Source organism: Scyliorhinus canicula, chromosome 13, assembly GCF_902713615.1.
Source record: "Scyliorhinus canicula chromosome 13, sScyCan1.1, whole genome shotgun sequence".
Lineage (NCBI taxonomy): Eukaryota > Metazoa > Chordata > Chondrichthyes > Carcharhiniformes > Scyliorhinidae > Scyliorhinus > Scyliorhinus canicula.
Window position 1 is genome coordinate 42,480,399 of NC_052158.1, and position 20,329 is coordinate 42,500,727.

General features: G+C 50.9%; 1 protein-coding gene across 1 annotated transcript in view; it reads right to left on the minus strand.

Moving 5' to 3' along the window:
* LOC119975903 (SLA class II histocompatibility antigen, DQ haplotype D beta chain-like) overlaps positions 1 to 20,329 on the minus strand; it is a 40,778-nt gene that overhangs the window by 8,055 nt on the left and 12,394 nt on the right. Inside the window, exon 3 of the mRNA XM_038815839.1 lies at positions 1,190 to 1,471. Coding sequence (XP_038671767.1) covers positions 1,190 to 1,471 — 282 coding nt within the window. The remainder of the gene's footprint in view (positions 1 to 1,189; positions 1,472 to 20,329) is intronic.

Here is a 20,329-nt window from a genome sequence, read left to right on the forward strand (position 1 = left end):
TTTCCCTAAAGAAGTTGACGAACGGCTGCCACCTCCGGGCAAACCCTACAGTGACCCTCTCAAGGCGATTTTCTACAAACAGAGAAAGCTGGCCATGTCAGATAGCCAGGTCTCCGATTTTGGGGGCTTTGAGTCTCTCCAAGCGAATAATATCCATCTCCGGGCTACCAGGGAAGCAAAGGCCAGAACGTCTGCCCCTTTCTCCTCCTGGATTCCCCGATCTTCCAACACCCCGAAAATTGCCACCTCTGGACTCGGTGCCACCCTTGTGGACATGATATCAGCAAACCCCTGCCAAAATCCCCGAAGCTTTTACCATGTCCAGAACGTGTGGACATGGTTAACTGGTCCTCCCGCACACCTTGCACACCTATCTTCTACACCAAAGTATCCGGCCACTATCATGTGGGCCCGGTGAACAACCTTAAACTATCTCAGGCTGAGCCTGGCACATGTTGTGGACACATTAACTCCACTCAGCGCCTCCGCCCAGAGACCATCCTCAATCTCTCCGCCAACTCCTCTTCCCACTTGCGCTTCAGCTCCTCCGTCAGCTTCCCCTTTGACTCCATGAGTTCCCTGTAGGTCTTGGAGACTTTCCCTTCTCCCACACACTCTGGAAACTACCCTATCCTGTATCCCTCTTGGTGGTAGGAGCGGGAAGGTTGAGACTTGCCTGCGTAGGAAGTCCCGTGCCTGCAGGTACCTAAACTCGTTTCCCCTCCCCAATCCAAATTTCTCCTCCAGCTCCCTCAGGCTAGGAAAGCTCCCCTCTGTAAACATATCTCCCATCCTCTCAATTCCTGCTCTCTGCCATCTGAGAAACCCCCCGTCCATCCTCCCCGGGGCAAACCGGTGATTATTACAGATTGGGGACCAGACCGATGCTCCCTCCACTCCCACATGTCCCCTCCACTGCCCCCAGATTGTCAGGGCCGCCAGCACCACGGGGCTGGTGGAGTACTGTGCCGGTGGGAACGGTAGACGTGTCATTATCAGCACCCCCAAACTGGTGCGCTTGTATGAAGCCGCCTCCATATGCTCCCATGCCGACGCCTCTCTCCCCCCCCCCCCCCCCCCCCCCCCACTTCCTGATCATGGCTAAATCCGCTGAAGTTTGGCAGCGCCAGCCCGCCCTCCCGCTCAAGCATCCCCTTTTTTACTCGCGGGGTTAGATTGTGTTTCTTACCCCAGTCTGTGTTCTTGGGTCCCTTCAGGCTGATGTGAGTCACACGACAGGTATATTTATCACCAGACACTGGCTGATATTGGAGGAGATCCTGCACCTGATAGGTCCAGTCGCCATCTGATAACAGGACAGTGTTAACAACGCCATCAGGAACTGGCTCTCCATTTTTCAACCACGTGACTTCAATCTCTGGAGGGTAAAATCCAGTCACATGACAAGAGAGCAGGGCCGATTGTCCAGAATGTGGCGATACTTTAGGTCGCACAGTGACAGTTGGTTCGACTGGAACAGAGACACAAGAGTTAACTTAGAAATAAACAACACAATAAAATGGCAGTAAATGTTTCCACCCACTTCCGATTCTCCTCCAGCCCCATTACTATTTGCATAGAGTTTTGGAGGACCTACAGTTAAATCCTTTTCTAAAAGTTCTGGCTTTCACTCAGGTAATATTAGTCTTGAAAGATGTGGAATTGGAATAGAACACGTCAGATCCATAGAAAAACATTACGGTCCCAGATCAGACCTCAACAGTAGCTAGGATACTGGACCGAAGTCCCAATATTTTTGTTGATCATGTCAGACTGTGAGGAAAGAATGATTCGCTCCAGGTGTTGAATGCATGAAAAAAGTAGGGATGTGGTATTTTCAAACAAAACTTTATTATGAATACAATATTAAACTCTAACTTCACGACCGAAAAGATCAACTTACAATTAGCCCTCAACACTACTCAATTCCCCATTAAACAACAAGAAACATACAGCTCTCAACCCCGCTTAAAACATGGCATAAAGTAATACTTGTGTTACAGACCAAATTCTGGCTCTTGTTAGAACCTCTTCAGACTCTGGCTTAATACCTACAAATAAATAGCTGCTTCAACTGGGTTGTTTCAGCCTCTTCCTTGTCTTCAGACAAGACTGCACTGCTTTTGAATATTATTATTCATTTTTCAAAACTATCCTACTGGGAAAGATAACCTGCCTTTACTTGTGGTTCAAGAAAAACAAGGGTTGCCAGTTCAGCTCTCAACGCTCCTCTCCCAAAAGATAGCTCCACCCAGCACTGACATCATCTCCCCAAGCTGACAAAACAAATTAACTTTCCAGGACTGAAAGCACATTAACTCCTCAGAGAGTCCCCTAGTCAAACTACAGCGCATTAGCCCAGACTGAAAAAACACATTCCTCTGTCAAGTTCACCGTCTGGCTGCTAAAAGCTCCCAGGACCTACAAAACAGAATCTTTTTTAAAAACAGGACCATTGCAGTCATTCACACTCTAGCTTCCAGGCTTTTAACCCTTACAATTTCCAATGCATTTAGAATCAAATTTTCTTAGAATCTTCCAGTCATCACAGCATGTTTCCCTGAAGAATGGGAACACCATTACCGAGTGGTTTCAGTAAGATTAATAAGTGTGAAGTGAAATGAGATACCAGGCATCCAATTGGTCATGTGGTTCCTGGTAGCTTTTTGCTATTAGTCCATTTGCTGTAATTCCAAATGGCTCTAAAAACTTTATTAAGAACTGCCAATGTAAACTGGAGGTAGGATTAGGTGACGCCTGAAGCTGACCAAGGGACAATGTTGGATATTCAACTGCAGTAACTGGAATGGCTGCATCATGTAAAGTACAGGGAGTGTTGTTGATCAAACGACATGCTGAGCCCATGCCCAGTCGATTGTGAGTAATGGACCTCTGGTGCATCAGCATGAAGTAATGCCGCATCCTGGTTGGCTCCTGCGCAGGCTCCGGCACTTCAGGATTTTCTGCCCGTTCTGTGAAGAATTGTTATGATCAGACTGGCTGAGCAAACAGCTGGGAATCAGGGGATGTTGAAATCGAAGAGGGGCAGAGGAATGAAATTGCAAGCATCGAGCCTGAGCAAAGACTCAAAGATGGCGGGGGAAGAGACCATGCCCATCACCCCTATGTGATGGTGGTGGTAGCAAGAGAATTTAAAGTTGGTGAAGAGATGGATGATCGTTCCCAGAGGCACAGCCAGGAATTGAAGGCTTCACTTAAAACTATAGTGGAGTAAACTTCAAGCCCAGTCAGGGAGCAACTGAACAAGGCGACTTAAGGTGGTAGACAAGCATGGAGGAGGCCTTATCTCAACACGACTTGCATCTTTGGAGGCTGAAATCATTGGGGACGGGAATAAGGGCCTTAAGGCAAAACTGGATGATGTGGAAAATATGTCCAGGCGCATGAATTTGAGGCTGGTGGGTCTACCGGAGAGAGTTGAGGGCACAAAGTCAATCAAATACTTTGCTGTGAAGTTCTGCCAGCTGGTGAATGGCGATGAAGTATTTTCTGAGCTGAAGCTGGATCTATTAGGCACAGGGCCTCGAGGTGAAAACCGCGACCGAGGGAACCTACTCGAATGGTGATCATGAGGTTTCACAGTTTCCAGTGAAAAGAGTGGGTCCTGGAATGGGCCAAGAAAGCACGGAACATCTCCTGGGACGGTAACATGGTAAAGATTTACCAGGACATTGGCACGGAACAGCCGAAGCAATGGGCGACCTTCAATAAGGTGAAGATGGTCCCATTCAATCTGGGAGTGCGATTTGGGTTGTGTACCCAGTGAAACTAAAAGTCATGTTTAACTCAAAAGATTTGTATTTCGAAACGCTGGAGTAGGCTGAGGACTTTATCAGCGATCGTGGACTGGGCACGGTGAGATGTGGTTTGGCTGTTACTATTTTATTGTTCTTGTTGTTAGAGTTGAGTTGGGGTAATGGTAGAGATGTTTGGTTTGAGAGCAATTCCTTTGTTCTATTTTTATGATTATCCTTCTGTAGGCTTAGTAGTTGCTAGGTTGGTGAGCGCGGGGGGGGGGGGGGGGGGGGGGGGGGAGTCTTTCTTAGTATAAGACTTTTTTATTATTGGCGGTCTTAGTGCAAGACTTATTTTATTATTGGTGGGAAAGCAGATCAGTGGTGAGGGATGAGCTTGGGGCAGAAGTGAAGGTGATGGTTAAGGAATAGGTGGGTCCTGGGGTGGGGTGGTCACTTGATTAGCACTAGAAAATAAGCTAGTTAATGGAAATCAAGTGGGGGATGGGGCTGCGACTTATTGGGCCAGTTTGGTTAACCTTGATGGGTCTAGAAGGGGAGTTGGGGGTGGGGGTTAGGAGAGACGACAGGCTATCCGTTGGCTGGAGGTGGGGGGGGGGGGGTGAGGAGTGGAAACTGATAGTTATCTTTCTCTGCTTCACCATTTAGATGGGGTGGGTCGCCATCTTAGGTGGGTTTGCGGCCTAGGAATCATCAGCGAAGCTATGCCATTTCGCAGTAATAATTACTGACCCGAGGCTGGGGGGGGGGGGGGGGGTAAGCAACCCCCAACAAAAGCTGTCACCTGGAATGTGCAGGGCCTGGATGGCCCAGTCAAAAGAGCACGTGTTTTGGCACATTTAAACTATTTGGGAGCCCGATGTGATATTCCTCCAGGAGACCCACATGCGCGAGCGAGATGAGACACGTCTTCAGAAGGCTCGGTGAGCCAGGTTTTTCCATTCGGGATTTGATAGCAGGGCCCAGGTCGCGGCGACCCTTATTAATAATAGGATCCAGTTTCGTTCAGATCAGGTATTAGCAGAAGTGGGAGGGAGGTATTTTATAGAAATGGGGGTGTTAGGAGGGATACCGATGGTGTTGGTGGATGTGTATGCCTGATTAGGACGATACAATGTTCATGAAACGGCTGCTGACACCCATCAATTTATTATGGGAGGAGACATGAATTGCGCACTAGACCCAAGGGTAGATCATTCTAGGCCAAGATCGCTAGTCCCAGGGATTATGGCTAAGGCGTTAATTGCATTTATGGAGGAAACGGGGAGGGTTGGGGGCAGACCTCTGGCGGATTGGATACCCGGGAAAAAAAACGTTCTCATTCTTCTCCTCAGTACATAATGTTTATTCCAGGATTGACTATCTTGTCATGAACCGAGCGCTAGTGCCAGTGGTGAAGAAATCGGAATACTCCGCAGTGGTCGTTTCTTGTCAGGCCCCATTGGTGGACCTGGAGTTGGAGGTAGATCGGGGGCATCGAAAGGGGTGGTGGTTGGATGTGGGTCTGCTAGCAGACATAGGGTACTGTGCAAAGATCTCAGGGGCTATCCAGGATTATATTTTGAACATTGACAATGGGGAGGTCTCTCCCTCGACAGGGAAGCGCTGAAGGTTGTAATTAGGGGAGAAATTATCTTTCAAAGCCTGTGTAGAGCTAGAGGCAAGGAGGGAGCAGGAAACACTAGTGGATGACATTACGGAGGTAATTGGGCAGCACAGTGCGGTGGCACAGCGGTTACCACTGCTGCCTCACAGCTCTAGCATCCCAGGTTCAATTCCGACCTTGAGTCACTGTCTGTGTGGAGTTTGCACTTTTTCCCCGTATCTGCATAGGTTTCCTCCGGGTGCTCCGGTTTCCTCCCACAGTCCAAAGGTGTACAGGTTAGGTGGATTGGCCATGTTAAATTTCTCTGTAGTGTCCAAAAGGTAAGATCGGGTTATTGGGATCGGGTGGGGACATGGGCTTGGGTAGGGTGCTCTTTCAAAGGGCCGGTGCACACCCGATGGGCTGAATGGCCTCCTTCTGCACTGTAAATTCTATGATTCTATGCTGACAGTCCATTTCTAGAACCATTAGTGCAGAACACAAAAAACCTGAAAATGCAATATAATCTGATCACTTTAGATAGGGCAGTATGACAGCCAAGGCGAGCTAAAGGGGCTATTTACGAAAATGGGGAGAAGACAAGTCAGCTCCTGGCATATCAACTGAGGAAACATGATGGTGAGAGGGAGAGTGCCCAGATTAGGGATGGAGAGCTGGTCTCAGATCAGGAGAAGGTAAATGTATCAAACTTTATACAGGTCCGAGTTTCCCCAGGATGGGAAAGATATGGTGGAATTCCTGGGCGAGTTGGATTTTCCCCAAGGTGGAGGGGGGGTTACGGGAGAACCTTGAAGCTCTGCTGGAGTTGGATGAGATCAAGCAGGCAATGAAATTGATGCAGTCAGGGAAGGCACCAGGACCCAATGGGTTCCCAGTGGGGTTTCATAGACCTGTTGGCCCAGCTATTGTGAGGGATGTTCAGGGCATCCTTGGAGCAAGGTGCTTTGACACAGGCACTGAGGCAGGCTTCGCTTTCTCTGCTCTGGAAAAAAGACAAAGACCCCTCAGACTGTGGGTCGTATCGACCAATCTCATGTTAAATGTAGATGCAAAGCTGTTAGCTAAGGTGTTGGCGTTAGGACTAGAATCTTGTCTGCCAGAGGCGGTGGGGAAAGACCAAACTGGTTTTATTAAGGGGCAGAGGTTGACCGTGAACTTGAGATGGCTGTTAAATGTGGTGCTTACTCTGGGAGAGATCATAACTTGATCATCACTTGAGGAGAAAGCGTTTGACCGGGTTGAGTGGGACTGTTTGTGGTATTAGAAAAATTTGGATTTGGGGCGGGCTTTGTAGCTTGGGTATTGCTGTTTAATACGGCCTCATTCGCCAGTGTTTGCACTACAAAGTGACCTCTGACCCCTTTCGTCTTTACTGGGGTACCAGGCAGGTAAATATTTTGCTGTTTACACTAGCAATAGAGCCACTAGCCATGGCCCTGAGGTCCTCCAATACATGGGGAGGGATAGTTAGAGGTGGAGTGGAACACAGGGTCTCATTCTATGCCGACAACTTTCTATTATTATATGAGGGTTCCAGAGACGTCAATGTACTCATTGAGGCAGGCTTCATTATGAGGACCTTGCAGCATTTTGGGGTTCTCTGACTACACGATAAATATAGGTACAAGTACCACCAGGGGGCAGTGCGGGGACAAATAGGAGGAACGCCGAAGCTCCGCCTTCGGCCAGTTGGAGCTAGAGGGTGGAAGAGACGAGGTGTGGAACTCAACTGTGGAGATGCAAGTCTTTTGGGCCTAGTTGCAGACAAGTAAAGCAGTATAATTTCAAGTGCAATTCTGTAGTTTATTGTGGGGCACAATAAAGCATCAGTTAACCTAGAGACGACTTCGAGCATTCTTTTAAGAAGTCAAACATGGTACAGGAGTGGCTTCTCTGAACAAAAGGAACCAGCAAACAGAAAAAAAAAGCAACAACAACAGGCAGGCCACCAGACTCTGCAGCCTCTCAACTACAGACGACCTTCTGCAATGATGGAACACACGCTACTTACAGGGCGAATGAGCACTACAGGTAATCTACATTCCAACTGGAAAATGTTTAAACAACAGTTTGAGATGCATTTGTTAGCTCTGGACTTACATACAGTCGCTGATGACAGAAAAATTGCAAATTTGGTCAGAACGGGTGGCCAGCAGGTGTTAGACACATATAACTCTTTCACATATGCTGATGCTGCAGACAAAACCAAGTATAACGTGGTAATTGCGAAATTTGATGAACACTGGAAGTCTCAATCCAGTGAGATCCTTGAAAGGTACACCCTGCGTAGCAGACTCCAAAACCACGGGGAGACTATCTCCCACTTTGTGACAGACCTACGCTTGCTGGCACAAGGCTGCAACTTCGGTGATTTGGCAAACTCACTCATTAGAGATCAGCTCATCTTTGATCTTGCTGATACAAATCTGAGAGATTCTCTGTTACTACAAAGCGATTTAACACTCAAAACTACCATAGATAAATGTTTGTTACATGAGCAGAAAAAGCAGCAGGTACACGAGTTATTTGAAAAGCATTCATTGAAAGACACTCACCACGAGGCAGATATAAAGATGGTGGCTTCCCCTCACAGGTCGTCTCTTCCGTACTCCGGCCCGTCTGCGCATGCGCACCGTCCTGAAAGACGCGATCCCGGAAGTGATCGGCACGCGCATGCGCACTACTCGCAATACCGGCCCTGGAATGAAAACCACACTGCGCATGCGCGAACGCAACATGCGCATGACGTCATGACGTGTTATTTTTGCGGCTCCTCCCACTTAAAAGGGCAATGTCCAGCTCAAGGAAAAAAAGTGCAGAAAGTGTTTAAAAATGAATCACTTCGCCTCCCAATGTCAGTCTACAGCAAAATTTCACTCCTCAATGCCACGGCACGGAAACATGAAGGTCCGCACAGTTGATGTCATGAACACTCAGGCACCCGATGACAATTATTCCGACCATGAGGAATTCAACTCCTGGGAGCACAAGTACAGCATTGGGATTATTAATGCCACAGCGGAACCACAGGACCTGACGACAAAACCTCGTCACATGCATGCCATCAATTCGGCAAGCGAATGGACTGCCATGGTGCACGTAAATAACTTCCCCATCACCTTCAAACTGGACACGGGAGCCTCAGCAAACTTGCTGACGAGCAAAGATCTCGCATCCGTCCCAGGGACGCACGAGGTGTTACCTGCAGCATGCAAGCTCACTGACTACAACGGCAACCAGATCGTCTCAAAGGGATCATGCCACCTACGAGTTGCCAACCAAACAGTCATGACAGAACTCCGCTTTGAAATTGTAGAGGACAAAAAGTCCTCACTGCTCGGTGCTCAAGCCTGCAAGGATTTGCGGCTGATTCAGCGGATTTTCATGAACACGGCTGCAGCATCACGAATTGCCGAGGACATACAACTGCTACTCAGCGACTACCCTGACGTCTTCTCGGGCATCAGCACACTGCCCTATACGTACAAGATCCTGCTCAAACAGAATGCCATACCGGTCATTCATGCCCCACGGAGGGTGCCGGCTCCATTGCGGGACAAGTTAAAAGCCGAACTTCAGCGTCTCCAAACTCGAGGTGTCATCTCAAGCGTCACACAGCCGACTGACTGGGTCAGCTCGCTGGTGTGCGTCAAGAAGCCGTCGGGTGCACTCCGGATCTGTCTAGATCCCAAGGACCTCAATAAGAACATTCGCAGGGAACACTACCCTATTCCCAAGCGCGAGGAGATAACGAGCGAAATGGCACAAGCTCGCATCTTCACCAAACTGGGTGCATCACAGGGGTTCTGGCAAATGCAGCTCGATGTGTCCAGCCGCCTGCTGTGCACCTTCAACACGCCGTTTGGAAGGTACTGCTACAATCGGATGCCCTTCGGCATCATATCGGCATCCGAAATATTTCACAGGGTTATGGAGCAGATGGTAGAAGGCATCGAAGGCGTCCGTGTCTATGTGGATGACATCATAATATGGTCCACGACAGAGGAAGACCATATTGCGAGGGTGAAGCAAGTCTTCCAGCGGATCCACCAGTATGGACTGAAGCTCAACCAAGCCAAGTGCACTTTCGCACAGTCCTCTCTGACCTTCCTGGGCGACACAATATCAGAGCACGGGGTGAAGCCGGACGCTGAGAAGATCGCTGCGATTCAGAGCATGCAGCGACCACAAGACAAGAAAGCGGTTTTAAGGTTCCTCGGATTCGTCAACTTCCTTGGTAAATTCATATCGAACTTGGCAGCACGGACAACGGCGTTGAGGAACGTGACAAGGAAGGACACGGAGTTTGCCTGGACCCAAGATCACCAAGATGAATGGGATGATCTGAGACACCAGTTGATGGCAGCTCCAACGCTCGCATTTTTTGACCCGGCAAAGCCTACCAAGATCTCCACTGACGCCAGTCAATATGGAATTGGTGCTGTGCTCCTACAACAGAACGACCAGTCGGACTGGGTCCCAGTGGCTTACGCCTCACGGGCAATGACTGTCACAGAGTGCAGGTATGCACAGATAGAAAAGGAGTGCCTAGGGCTAATCACAGGGGTGACCAAATTCCACCACTATGTGTACGGTCTCCCCACTTTTCTCGTGGAAACGGATCATAGGCCGCTGGTCAATATCATCGACAAGGACCTAAATGATATGACACCGCGCCTACAACGCATGATGATGAAGTTGCGAAGGTACGACTTCACGCTGGTCTACACCCCTGGCAAGGACCTTGTGATAGCTGACACGCTATCACGAGCCATGGACGCTGACAACCCGCCACCGGCTTCCATCAATGATGTGGAAGCTCATGCACAGTGGTGCAAGGAGACGCTCCCGGCAACGGACGAAAGGCTGCAGCAAATTCGTCAGGCAACACAGGAGGACGCTACCCTCCTCCAAGTCTTACACAACCTGCAACATGGCTGGCCAAAGGGGCGGTGCCCACAGTTCCAAAATGTTAGGACTGAACTATCCGTGGTCGATGGCATCATACTACGAAACGACAGGATCGTCATTCCTACGGCTCTCCGGGCGGACATCCTTCACAGGATTCATGAGGGGCACCTTGGTGCCGAAAAGTGCAAAAGGAGAGCGCGACAATCTGTTTACTGGCCAGGGATTAACGAGGACATTACAAACATGGTGCTCACGTGTGACACGTGCCAAAGACATCGACCGGCGCAATGCAAGGAGTCACTGCAGCAGCATGAGATGGCCACGTTACCATGGGACAAAGTGGGCATTGACTTGTTCCACTCCATGGGCCGCAACTATGTTCTGATCATTGACTATTACTCCAACTTTCCGGAAGTCCTGCAACTCCCGGATCTCACAGCCGCAGCCGTCATCAAGGCCTGCAGAGAAACTTTCTCCAGGCATGGCATCCCACGGACGGTCATGTCCGACAATGGTCCTTGCTTTGCCAGCTGGGAGTGGACGGACTTCGCCAAGCACTACAATTTCCAGCATATAACGTCGAGTCCACACTTTCCGCAATCAAATGGCAGGGTGGAGAAAGGTGTCCACATAGTTAAACAACTCATCAGCAAGGCTGAGGACTCGAAATCCGACGTACACTTGGCCCTCTTGTCGTACCGATCATCACCTTTGAGCTCGGGACTATCACCAGCTCAGATGCTTTTCAACAGGGACGTACGGACAACATTACCAGCGCTACAATTCACCAATCCTGATCACTCGCCTGTCCTGGATAAAATGCGTCACCAACGTCAAGTGCAAAAGCAGCACTATGACCAGCAGGCCAAGGTACTGCAGCCGTTGGCCAGCAACGACACGGTGAGGTTGCGAAACCCGGCTGGAGGATGGTCCAAAATAGCCGTGGTCCTTCGCCAAACATCGCCGCGGTCCTACATCGTTCGGTTGGACGCTGGGACAATGGTTCGACGAAATCGGAGAGACCTTCTTAAAGTCACACCTCGACCACGGGTCTTTCCGACTCTTGATCGGCAGGACACGCTGGACCTACAGGACGCTGTCATACATCATCCTGACACTCCAGCAGCAGATGTCCACATGGACACAGACGACCCTGGATCTCCATGCCCACTCAGGAGGTCCACTCGGATCAGACGTGCACCTGACCGTCTGAACCTGTAAACATGGACTGACACATGCATGGCCCTGCCCTGTTGTGTATATATATGTATATAAACCTAACTGTTACATTTGTGTTTTGTTACAGCTCTGCAGCTAAGAAAAAAAAAAAGTGTGAAAAAGGGGGATGTGGTGATCCTCGCCTGTGTGTGTACAAGTACCACCAGGGGGCAGCGCGGGAACAAATAGGAGGAACGCCGAAGCTCCGCCTTCGGCCAGTTGGAGCTAGAGGGTGGAAGAGACGAGGTGTGGAACTCAACTGTGGAGATGCAAGTCTTTTGGGCCTAGTTGCAGACAAGTAAAGCAGTATAATTTCAAGTGCAATTCTGTAGTTTATTGTGGGGCACAATAAAGCATCAGTTAACCTAGAGACGACTTCGAGCATTCTTTTAAGAAGTCAAACAGTTGGGGTAATGGGACTGATAGGGGGGGCTTAGCGGAGTGCCGTTCATGATAGCTGGAAGTCATTTCGGTATTTCGGAGTCCAGAGAGCAATGGACTGGGGCAATGGACTGGGGGAAAAGCCGGAAGGTGAATTATATGAATCTGGTGGAGAAAGCAGAAGCAGATCTGCAAAGATGGGACAGTCTCCCATGATCCTTGGCCGGACGAGTGCAATCGGTTAAGATGAATATCTTGCCGAGATTTTTATTTTTATTCCAGTGACTCCTGATATTCTTGCCCAAGCATTTTTTTTTTTTTAAAAAGAGAGATTGATCGACCGGTGACTGCATTTATTTTGGCGGGTTTCCCGAGGATCAGCAGGACATTGCTCCAGAGGGAGAGACAATTAGGGAGCTTGTCCTTGCCTATTTTCAATACTGTTACTGGGCAGCTAATGCTGAAAATGCTAGAGTGGTTTGGAGATTCGGATGAACTTTGGGTTTGGGTGGAAGCAGACTGTGAGGGGAGTAAGCCTAACGGCACTGGTATTTAGTGTGGCCAATCCACCGACCCAGATTTTCATTGGGTTGTCGGCAGCATTGGGGAGAATGTGCAAACTTCACACAGACAGTAACCAAGGGCCAGGATCAAACGGTGAGGCAGCAGTGCTAACCATTGCACCCCAGGGCTGCCCTAGGATGCCACTTTTCAATGGCGTCCCGATTACTGAAGCCCCCAATGTGACCCCCCCCCCCCCCCCCCCCCCCCACTCCCAGCACACTATGGGAGGGACCCCCAAAACCCACACAGTACACCCACCGACCAGATCACCACCACATAGAAAATGCCAACATTGGCAGTGCCCCTACTAGTGCCACCTTGGCAGGCTAGCACCCAGGTACCACCCTGCCCAGAGAGCATATACCTGGGGGTCTCCAATTCCATGGGAGAACCCCATGAGTGTTGTTCAGTCTGGTCCCCATTTGTGGAGACCAGTGCTGAATGGTGCTCACCCGGGGTCAGAGGCAAAGGGGAAAGATCCCAAGCCTCAGGTACCTCTGGAATCTACACATTAAAGTGAAACTGTCGCGCTTTAATATGCATATTTACTAAAAAGTGATTCCGCCCACAATGGGGAGGATTTAATCTCAACGTCTCGAAATCTCGCCAGCGGGGTCTCCAGGCTTCTATTGGCCATTCTGCACCACGGTGAGCTGCTTGCCAGGCATAGCATGGCCATAAAATCGCACCAAGGTGTTGAATTTGTGATGATACACGAATTATAGTTGCTCCCTTTACACTGGAATCTTGCCAATGTCTGACAAAGGCAAGATGAAAAACTTCAACATGGCTCTTTCAGCAAAATTCATACAAGTAATAAAAGGATTGCACATTTTAGATCATTAGCATACAAAACCAATACATTGGTACGTCTGCACGAGAGAGACTAGAAATGAAAATTCTAACAAGATGCAGCTTTTCCTAGCTGAGGGAAGATGAGAGATGCTCACAAAAGCACAACGGCTGCTATGGAGGAGTCCATAACCCACAGAGAAGATGTTGGGCTGCTTCACATAACCCCAGTCTGCTGTAAAGTACAAGCACCCCATCTATAATGGAGGTCCAAAATATAGAACTAAGTGTCAAAATTGGATCTGGTTTTGAATTTAAAGCTGCAGGATTATTTAGACTGGAACAAACGTTGGCACTCAGATCCTGCGTGGACCAACTGGCGGGTGTGTTAGCAGACATGTTTAACCTCTCCCTACCCCTATCCGAGGTTCTGACCTGCTTCAAGCAGACCACCATCATACCGGTGGCCCTGACATCTATCATTATAAAGTGCTCTGAGAGATTGGTCATGAGATACATCGGGCGGGATTCTGTGAAAACTGGCAGGGTGGGTACTCCAGTGTGAAGGAGTGGCGTGAACCACTCCGCACCTTCAGGGTGCAAGCCGGCGCCGGAGTGGTTTGCGCCATGCCAGCCGGCGCCGAAGGGGCTGAGTTGGCGCATGCGTGGGAGTGCCAGCGTGTGCTGGCGTCATCCCAGTGCATGCGCAGGGGGGGGGGGGTTCATCTCCGCGTCGACCATCGTGGACTGTTACAGTCACCGACGCGGAGGAATAGAGTGCCCCCACGGCACAGGCCTGCCCGCGGATCGGTAGGCTCTGATCGCGGGCCAGGCCACTATGGGGCATCCCCCGGGGCCAGATCCCTCCGCGCCCCCACCTTCCTTCCCTCCCAGAGCCCACCTGCACAGCCAGGTCCGCCGGTAAGTACCTGTTGTAATTTACGCCGGTGGGACTGGCCGAAAATGGGCGGTCACTCGGCCCATCGCAGGCCGGAGAATCGCCGGGGTGGGGGGGGGGTGCACTGCCAATGGCTCCCGACTGGCACGGCACGATTCCTGCCCCCGCCAAATCCCTGGCACTAGAAAATTCGGCAGTCGGCGGGATTCTCACCACCCCCCCCGGCGATTCTCCGACCCGGCCGGGAGGGGGTTGGAGAATCCCGCCCATCAACTCCAACTTTCCAGATTGCCTTGATCCACTGCAATTCGCGTACTGCCACAGTCAGTCCAGAGCAGACGCAATCTCCCTGGCCCTACATTCGTCCCTGGAGCATCTCGCCAATAAGGACTCCTACATCAGACTCCTATTCATTGACGACAGCTCTGTCTTCAACACTATAATTCTAGCCAAGCTCATATCTAAATTCCAAAACCTAGGAGTTGGCTCCTCCCTCTGCAACTGGATCCTCGACTCTCTGACCCACAGACCACAATCAGGAAGAATAAACAACAAACCTCCTTCACAATAGTCCTCAATACCGGGGCCCCGCAAGGCTGCGTACTTAGCCCCCTACTATGCTCCCTGTACGGACATGATTGTCTGGCACAATTCAGCTCCCACTCCATCTACAAGGTTGCTGATGACTCGACCGTAGTGGGTCGTATCTCAAACAACGACGAGTCGGCTTAGTGGCGTGGTGTAATAACAATAATCTCTTCCTCAACATCAATAAGGGAGCTGGTCATTGACTTCAGGAAGCGAAGTATCGTACACGTCCCTGTCTGCATCAATGGCGCCGAGGTGGAGATGGCTGACAGCTTCAAATTCCTAGGTGTAAATGTCACCAACAATCTGTCCTGGTCCCCCCAGGTCGACGCTACAACCAAGAAAGCACAACAGCACCTATACTTCCTCAGGAAATTCGGCATGTTCGCATTGACTTACTAAATGTCAGCACAGTAGCATAATGGTTAGTACAATTGCTTCACAGCTCCAGGGTCCCAGGTTCGATTCCTGCCTGTGTCACTGTGGAGTCTGCACGTTCTCCCAGTGTGTGCGTGGGTTTCCTCCAGGTGCTCCAGTTTCCTCCCACAGTCCAAAGATGTGCAGGTTAGGTGGATTGGCCATGCTAAATTGCCCTTAGTGTCCAAAATTGTCCTTAGTGCTGGATGGGGTGGAGGTGTAGACTTGAGTATGGTACTCTTTCCAAGAGCCATTGCAGACTAGATGGGCTGAATGGCCATCTTCTGCACTGTAAATTCTATGAAATTTCTATAGATGTACCATAGAAAGCAAATCATCCTAGGCTGGATTCTCTGCCGTCAGGATGCTCCGTTTTGCCGGCAGCCCGGGGTTTCCTGACAGCGTGGGGCTGTCCCACAATGGGAAACCCCACTGACCAGCCAGCAAAATGGAACATCCCGACGGAATGCTGAACTAGAAATCTGACACGGCGGTATGGAGAATCCAGCTTCCTATCTGGCTGCATCACAGCCTGGTATGGCAACTGCTCAGCCCAAGGCTGCAAGAAACTTCAGAGAGTTGTGAATACCGCCCAGTCCATCACATAAACCTGCCTCCCATCCATTGACTCCATCTACACCTCCTGCTGCCTGGGGAAAGTTAGCATAATTAAAGACCTCTCCCACCCGGGTTATTCTTTCTTCCATCAGGTAGGAGATGCAAAAGTCTGAGAACATGCACAAACAGATTCAAAAACAACTTCTTGCCCGCTCTTGTCAGACTCCTGAATAACCCTTTGAGGGTCTGAACTGATCTTATGGACGGAACTGATCCTGAGACTGTGTTGACACGAGGGCAGGATTCGTGGACTTCCACGACAAAACTGACCATTTCAGCGAGCATTGAGGGGCTAGCACAGGTGCCACATGTAACATAATCGATTCTAATGGAAAACAGTGCCAGATTCCCCACACACACACCATCCCAGCCAACAAGATGGCAATAAGGAGAGCAGCACCCTTTTTTTTTAAACTGATGCAGAACCAGAGACCCTGCTGGACACCGTGGAGGAGAAGTGGGAACACCTGTACCCCGGCCCAAAAAGGAGGCTGCCAGCCGCCACCGTTCGCCAAACCCGAACCCCCACCCTGCACCATCTGCCAGTACCCATGCTGGCCGCTATGGCCAGGTGCCCTGGTCACTGAAGCCACCAGCTGGGCTGCATGTGTGGGACTGTCTAACACTGCGTGGTCTGTTTCCCCCCCCTCTCCAGTTAGCTTCTGGCTGCTGTTGAGTAAAGAGTCCAGAGTTCTGCTCCTATTCCCAAACACCTTTATTTTCCTTGAACACACCATCTCCAAAACTCTAGCACCACATCATATGCCACAAGAGCCACCTGCAACCCCTCAACATATCAGTGTCAATTATTGGATACTTAACATCAATGAGACATCTAATTGGAATGTCTCTGAACCCATTGCTTAACATTCCCTAACCAGGAGAAGGCTGCACACAACCAGCAGGAGTGGGAGAAGACTGGAGGGGGACCGCCGGACCTGCGGCTCCTCATTGTGGCAAAGCAGAAGGTCCTGGACATGGTCAGTGGGCCAGAGGAAAGGGCAGTCGCCGGTGTGGACATCGGCCTTCGACAAGGGAGTGAGACCCTACTGAGTTGCGGTTCCTCATGACCCGTCTGTCCGCACACCCCTAAAGCACCACCCTCACCCCCACATCCCCCGACTGCCCGCAGTCTAATCATGCGTCCCGTTTTGTGTCTTGAAGGACCTGCTGGTGATGGAGCAGGTTCATCTGGCGTCTCTTGCCACCAGCCAGTGCCACAGCCTGAGACCCGGATGCTGAGCAGTGATGAATACACCAACACAGACAGGAGCCAGCAGCCCCCCTCCCGCAACCCCCCGGAGACCCAGGCCACCCCATACTCGGGTCCTGGAATGATATTGACTTTCTGTCATAGCTGCCCCCAACACCCCCCACCATCAGAGAGACATTCATTTCGGTTGGGTAGTTTAGGTGAAGAGGCTCCTGGGGATAGATGCACCAGTACATCAGGTGGAGGTAGGAACTCCCAAGGGGATGGACAGTCGGAGGGCAAGCCGATCTCAGGGACTAGCTGTTCAGATGGATTTCAGGCTTCTGGAAAGGACAGTCCCATCGATTGTGGAGATGCAATTGCAGAGCCAGGGACTACATGAGGGGTTACCGGCGAATATTCAGCACCTGCAGGCGTAGGTGGAGGAGTCCAACCGTGTGCAGGAGCAGGAGGTGGTGCCGATGTATGCCACCCAGGAGGTGGTGTCACAGTGGAGGCATTGGGGCACTGGTTTTGGCTATGGATCAGCATGTCCAAGGCCTGGGTTTGACAATGTCTGCCTCCTGCCCACGGTAGCACTGTCTACCATCCACTAGGGTGATCCCTGTATCCAAGCTGGCCATTTCATTACACAGTTCCATTGAATCCCTGGATCCCCAAGTGGCAGGGATGGGGACAATAGGGGTCATTGTAGTGGGTCTCCACGTTGGTCTGTGGCCATCAACTCGGACTGCAGCAGATAACCCCTGTTGCCCAAAAGCCAACCGCAGCAGGGTCAGGAATTGTTGAGCGTGCCAGGATGAAGGCACAGTGCATGCTGCCCAGGTATCGGGCACAGACGTGCACGATGCGCATCTGATGGTCACACACCAGCTGCACGTTCATCGAGTGGAACCTCTTTCAGTTTGTGAAGAGCGACCTGTCACCTGTAGGTGCTCATAGGGCGATATGCATTCCGTCAATCATCCCTTGGACCCTGGGCATGTCGACGGTGGTGGTGAACCGTGCTGTCTAGGGATCCTAGTGGGCACGGTCCACATTGAAATGGATGCATTATTCCGATCAGGCATACAACCGTGCAGATGCACCTGTGCACCGAGGTCTGTGAGATTCTGGACAGGTCCCCACTCAGCGCCTGGGAAGGACTCTGTGTAAATGTTCCGGGCGACGGGCACGATGGCTATAAGGAGTGGGTGTCCTTCCCCATTGCCCCGCGGTGCCAGGTACGCCATCATCTGGCAGATATGTCTTTGATGGTATGTCTGGTGCGACAGGCCCTGGAATGACTGGCGCTGCCGGTACACACGAGGCCTCATGCGGCGCCTTCTTTGCACCGCCTCCTCCTCGACCTGTTGGGCAGCCGGCTCTCAATCCTCAGTGGCTGGCTCATGTTCCTCTGGGGCAGACACTGTTACTGCATCTTCCTCCTTCTTGGGCAACTCCTGCTTGTACCGCAGTGCATCATCCAGGGCCACGAGACTAGGAGGAAGGTCACCATTGCTGGTTGAATTCCAATATCCATTGTCTGCAGGGGTGAAAGGCAGACATGTTAGCATGGTGCGTACCCCTGTGCCCAATCAGGTCCAATGGGTGAAATGTTGCCCCGGTTGGCACTGCAAACTCTGCCCCTGCATGTGCCTCCCCCAGGCCCCAGTGCTCGGTGCATGGGGGCCTCTGGCCCTGGTGCCCATCCCTGCTGCCAGGGGTACCATTGCCTGCTGCTGCCCATGCAACAGTACGCTCCATGGCCCCCATGCAATGCCCTCTCTGTGGGGTCTACTGTGGGCATCGCCCTTGGGTGGGCCGTGTGATGCCTTGCCGGTGGGTGGCGGCCAGTTGGGGGTGGGGTGGTTTTCCGGAGGATGGCAGATGGGATGAGAGCTCGGGGGCATCCATATGGCCGGTGGCACTCGGCAGAATCAGGGGCCAGGGTGAGCGGTCAGTGGGGTGCGCAGCAAGATGGCTGCCTTCTGGCTGTGGCAATGGCAGTCCGTGACTGGGCATCACCCCAGTCCTGTGGGATGGGAGGCACCTGGCCCCATGCCCTGTTTTCCCGTCACCCCCGCCCTCCCCCTCCCCTGGCAGGATCCCCACACCTCAGCCATCCAGGCCAGTGTCAGGACCTGCAACCCACAGTAACACCACTCCGTCACCTACCTCCTCTCTCTCCTTCCCTCATCAGCCACGGTTTCCCATTTTTCCAAGCACAAGTGAACCCTGCCATCGGGAATTTGCACGAGTGGAGGCGAAGGGTATCCCTGAGGGAACAATCCCTGTGGAATGCTGACAGGGTGTGAGGAGAAGATATGTTTGGTGGTGGCATCATGCTGGAGTTGGTGGAGGATGATTCTTTGAATGTGGAGGCTGGTGGGGTATAAATCTCATCGTATTTCCAGTTCTCTCCAACTTTGACAAAGTCATCAAGATGCGAAACGCCGTTCGCACGCCTTAGATGCTGTCAGGCCTGTTGAGATTACATAGAGAACATAGAACAGTACAGCACAGAACAGGCCCTTCGGCCCTCAATGTTGTGCCGAGCCATGATCACCCTACTCAAACCCACGTATCCACCCTATACCCGTAACCCAACAACCCCCCCCCCCCTTAACCTTACTTTATAGGACACTACGGGCAATTTAGCATGGCCAATCCACCTAACCCGCACATCTTTGGACTGTGGGAGGAAACCGGAGCACCCGGAGGAAACCCACGCACACACGGGGAGGACGTGCAGACTCCGCACAGACAGTGACCCAGCCAGGAACCGAACCTGGGACCCTGGAGCTGTGAAGCATTTATGCTAACCACCATGCTACCGTGCTGCCTTTGTCCAGCATTTTCTGTTTTTGTTTCAGATTACAGGATTTGCAATAATTTGCTTTTGTCACTGAAACAAAATGAAGCTGTTCATATTCCTCATATTAACAATATGGCCCTGATCAGACTGGTACCTGGAGCAGCCCGACAGGAGCCAGTGCCAGAATCTCAATGCACTGGACTTTGTTTCCTTACTGAAAATATAGCACATTTCTTTTGACCAAGGTGTGGATTATGTGACTAATTGGGCAGGAGTGGGTTCACTGAACATCCCTCTGTGCTATTTTATCTGCCTCTGCTTGGCCAGGAGTCAGAATTCTAAAGTTTCATTCCATAAAAAAAGAGTTATTGGATGTTTCGGTAAAACTGTCAACAAGGTCAGGGATTATAAAAAGACGAGATGCTAAAAATTAAGGGATGCCAACAAATGATCAGCCAAAATGTGACAACGAGAGTGACAAAAAGCAAAATAAAAACATGCCAGAGCCATGAATCGACAATAAAGTCCAACATATATTTATTATCTGACA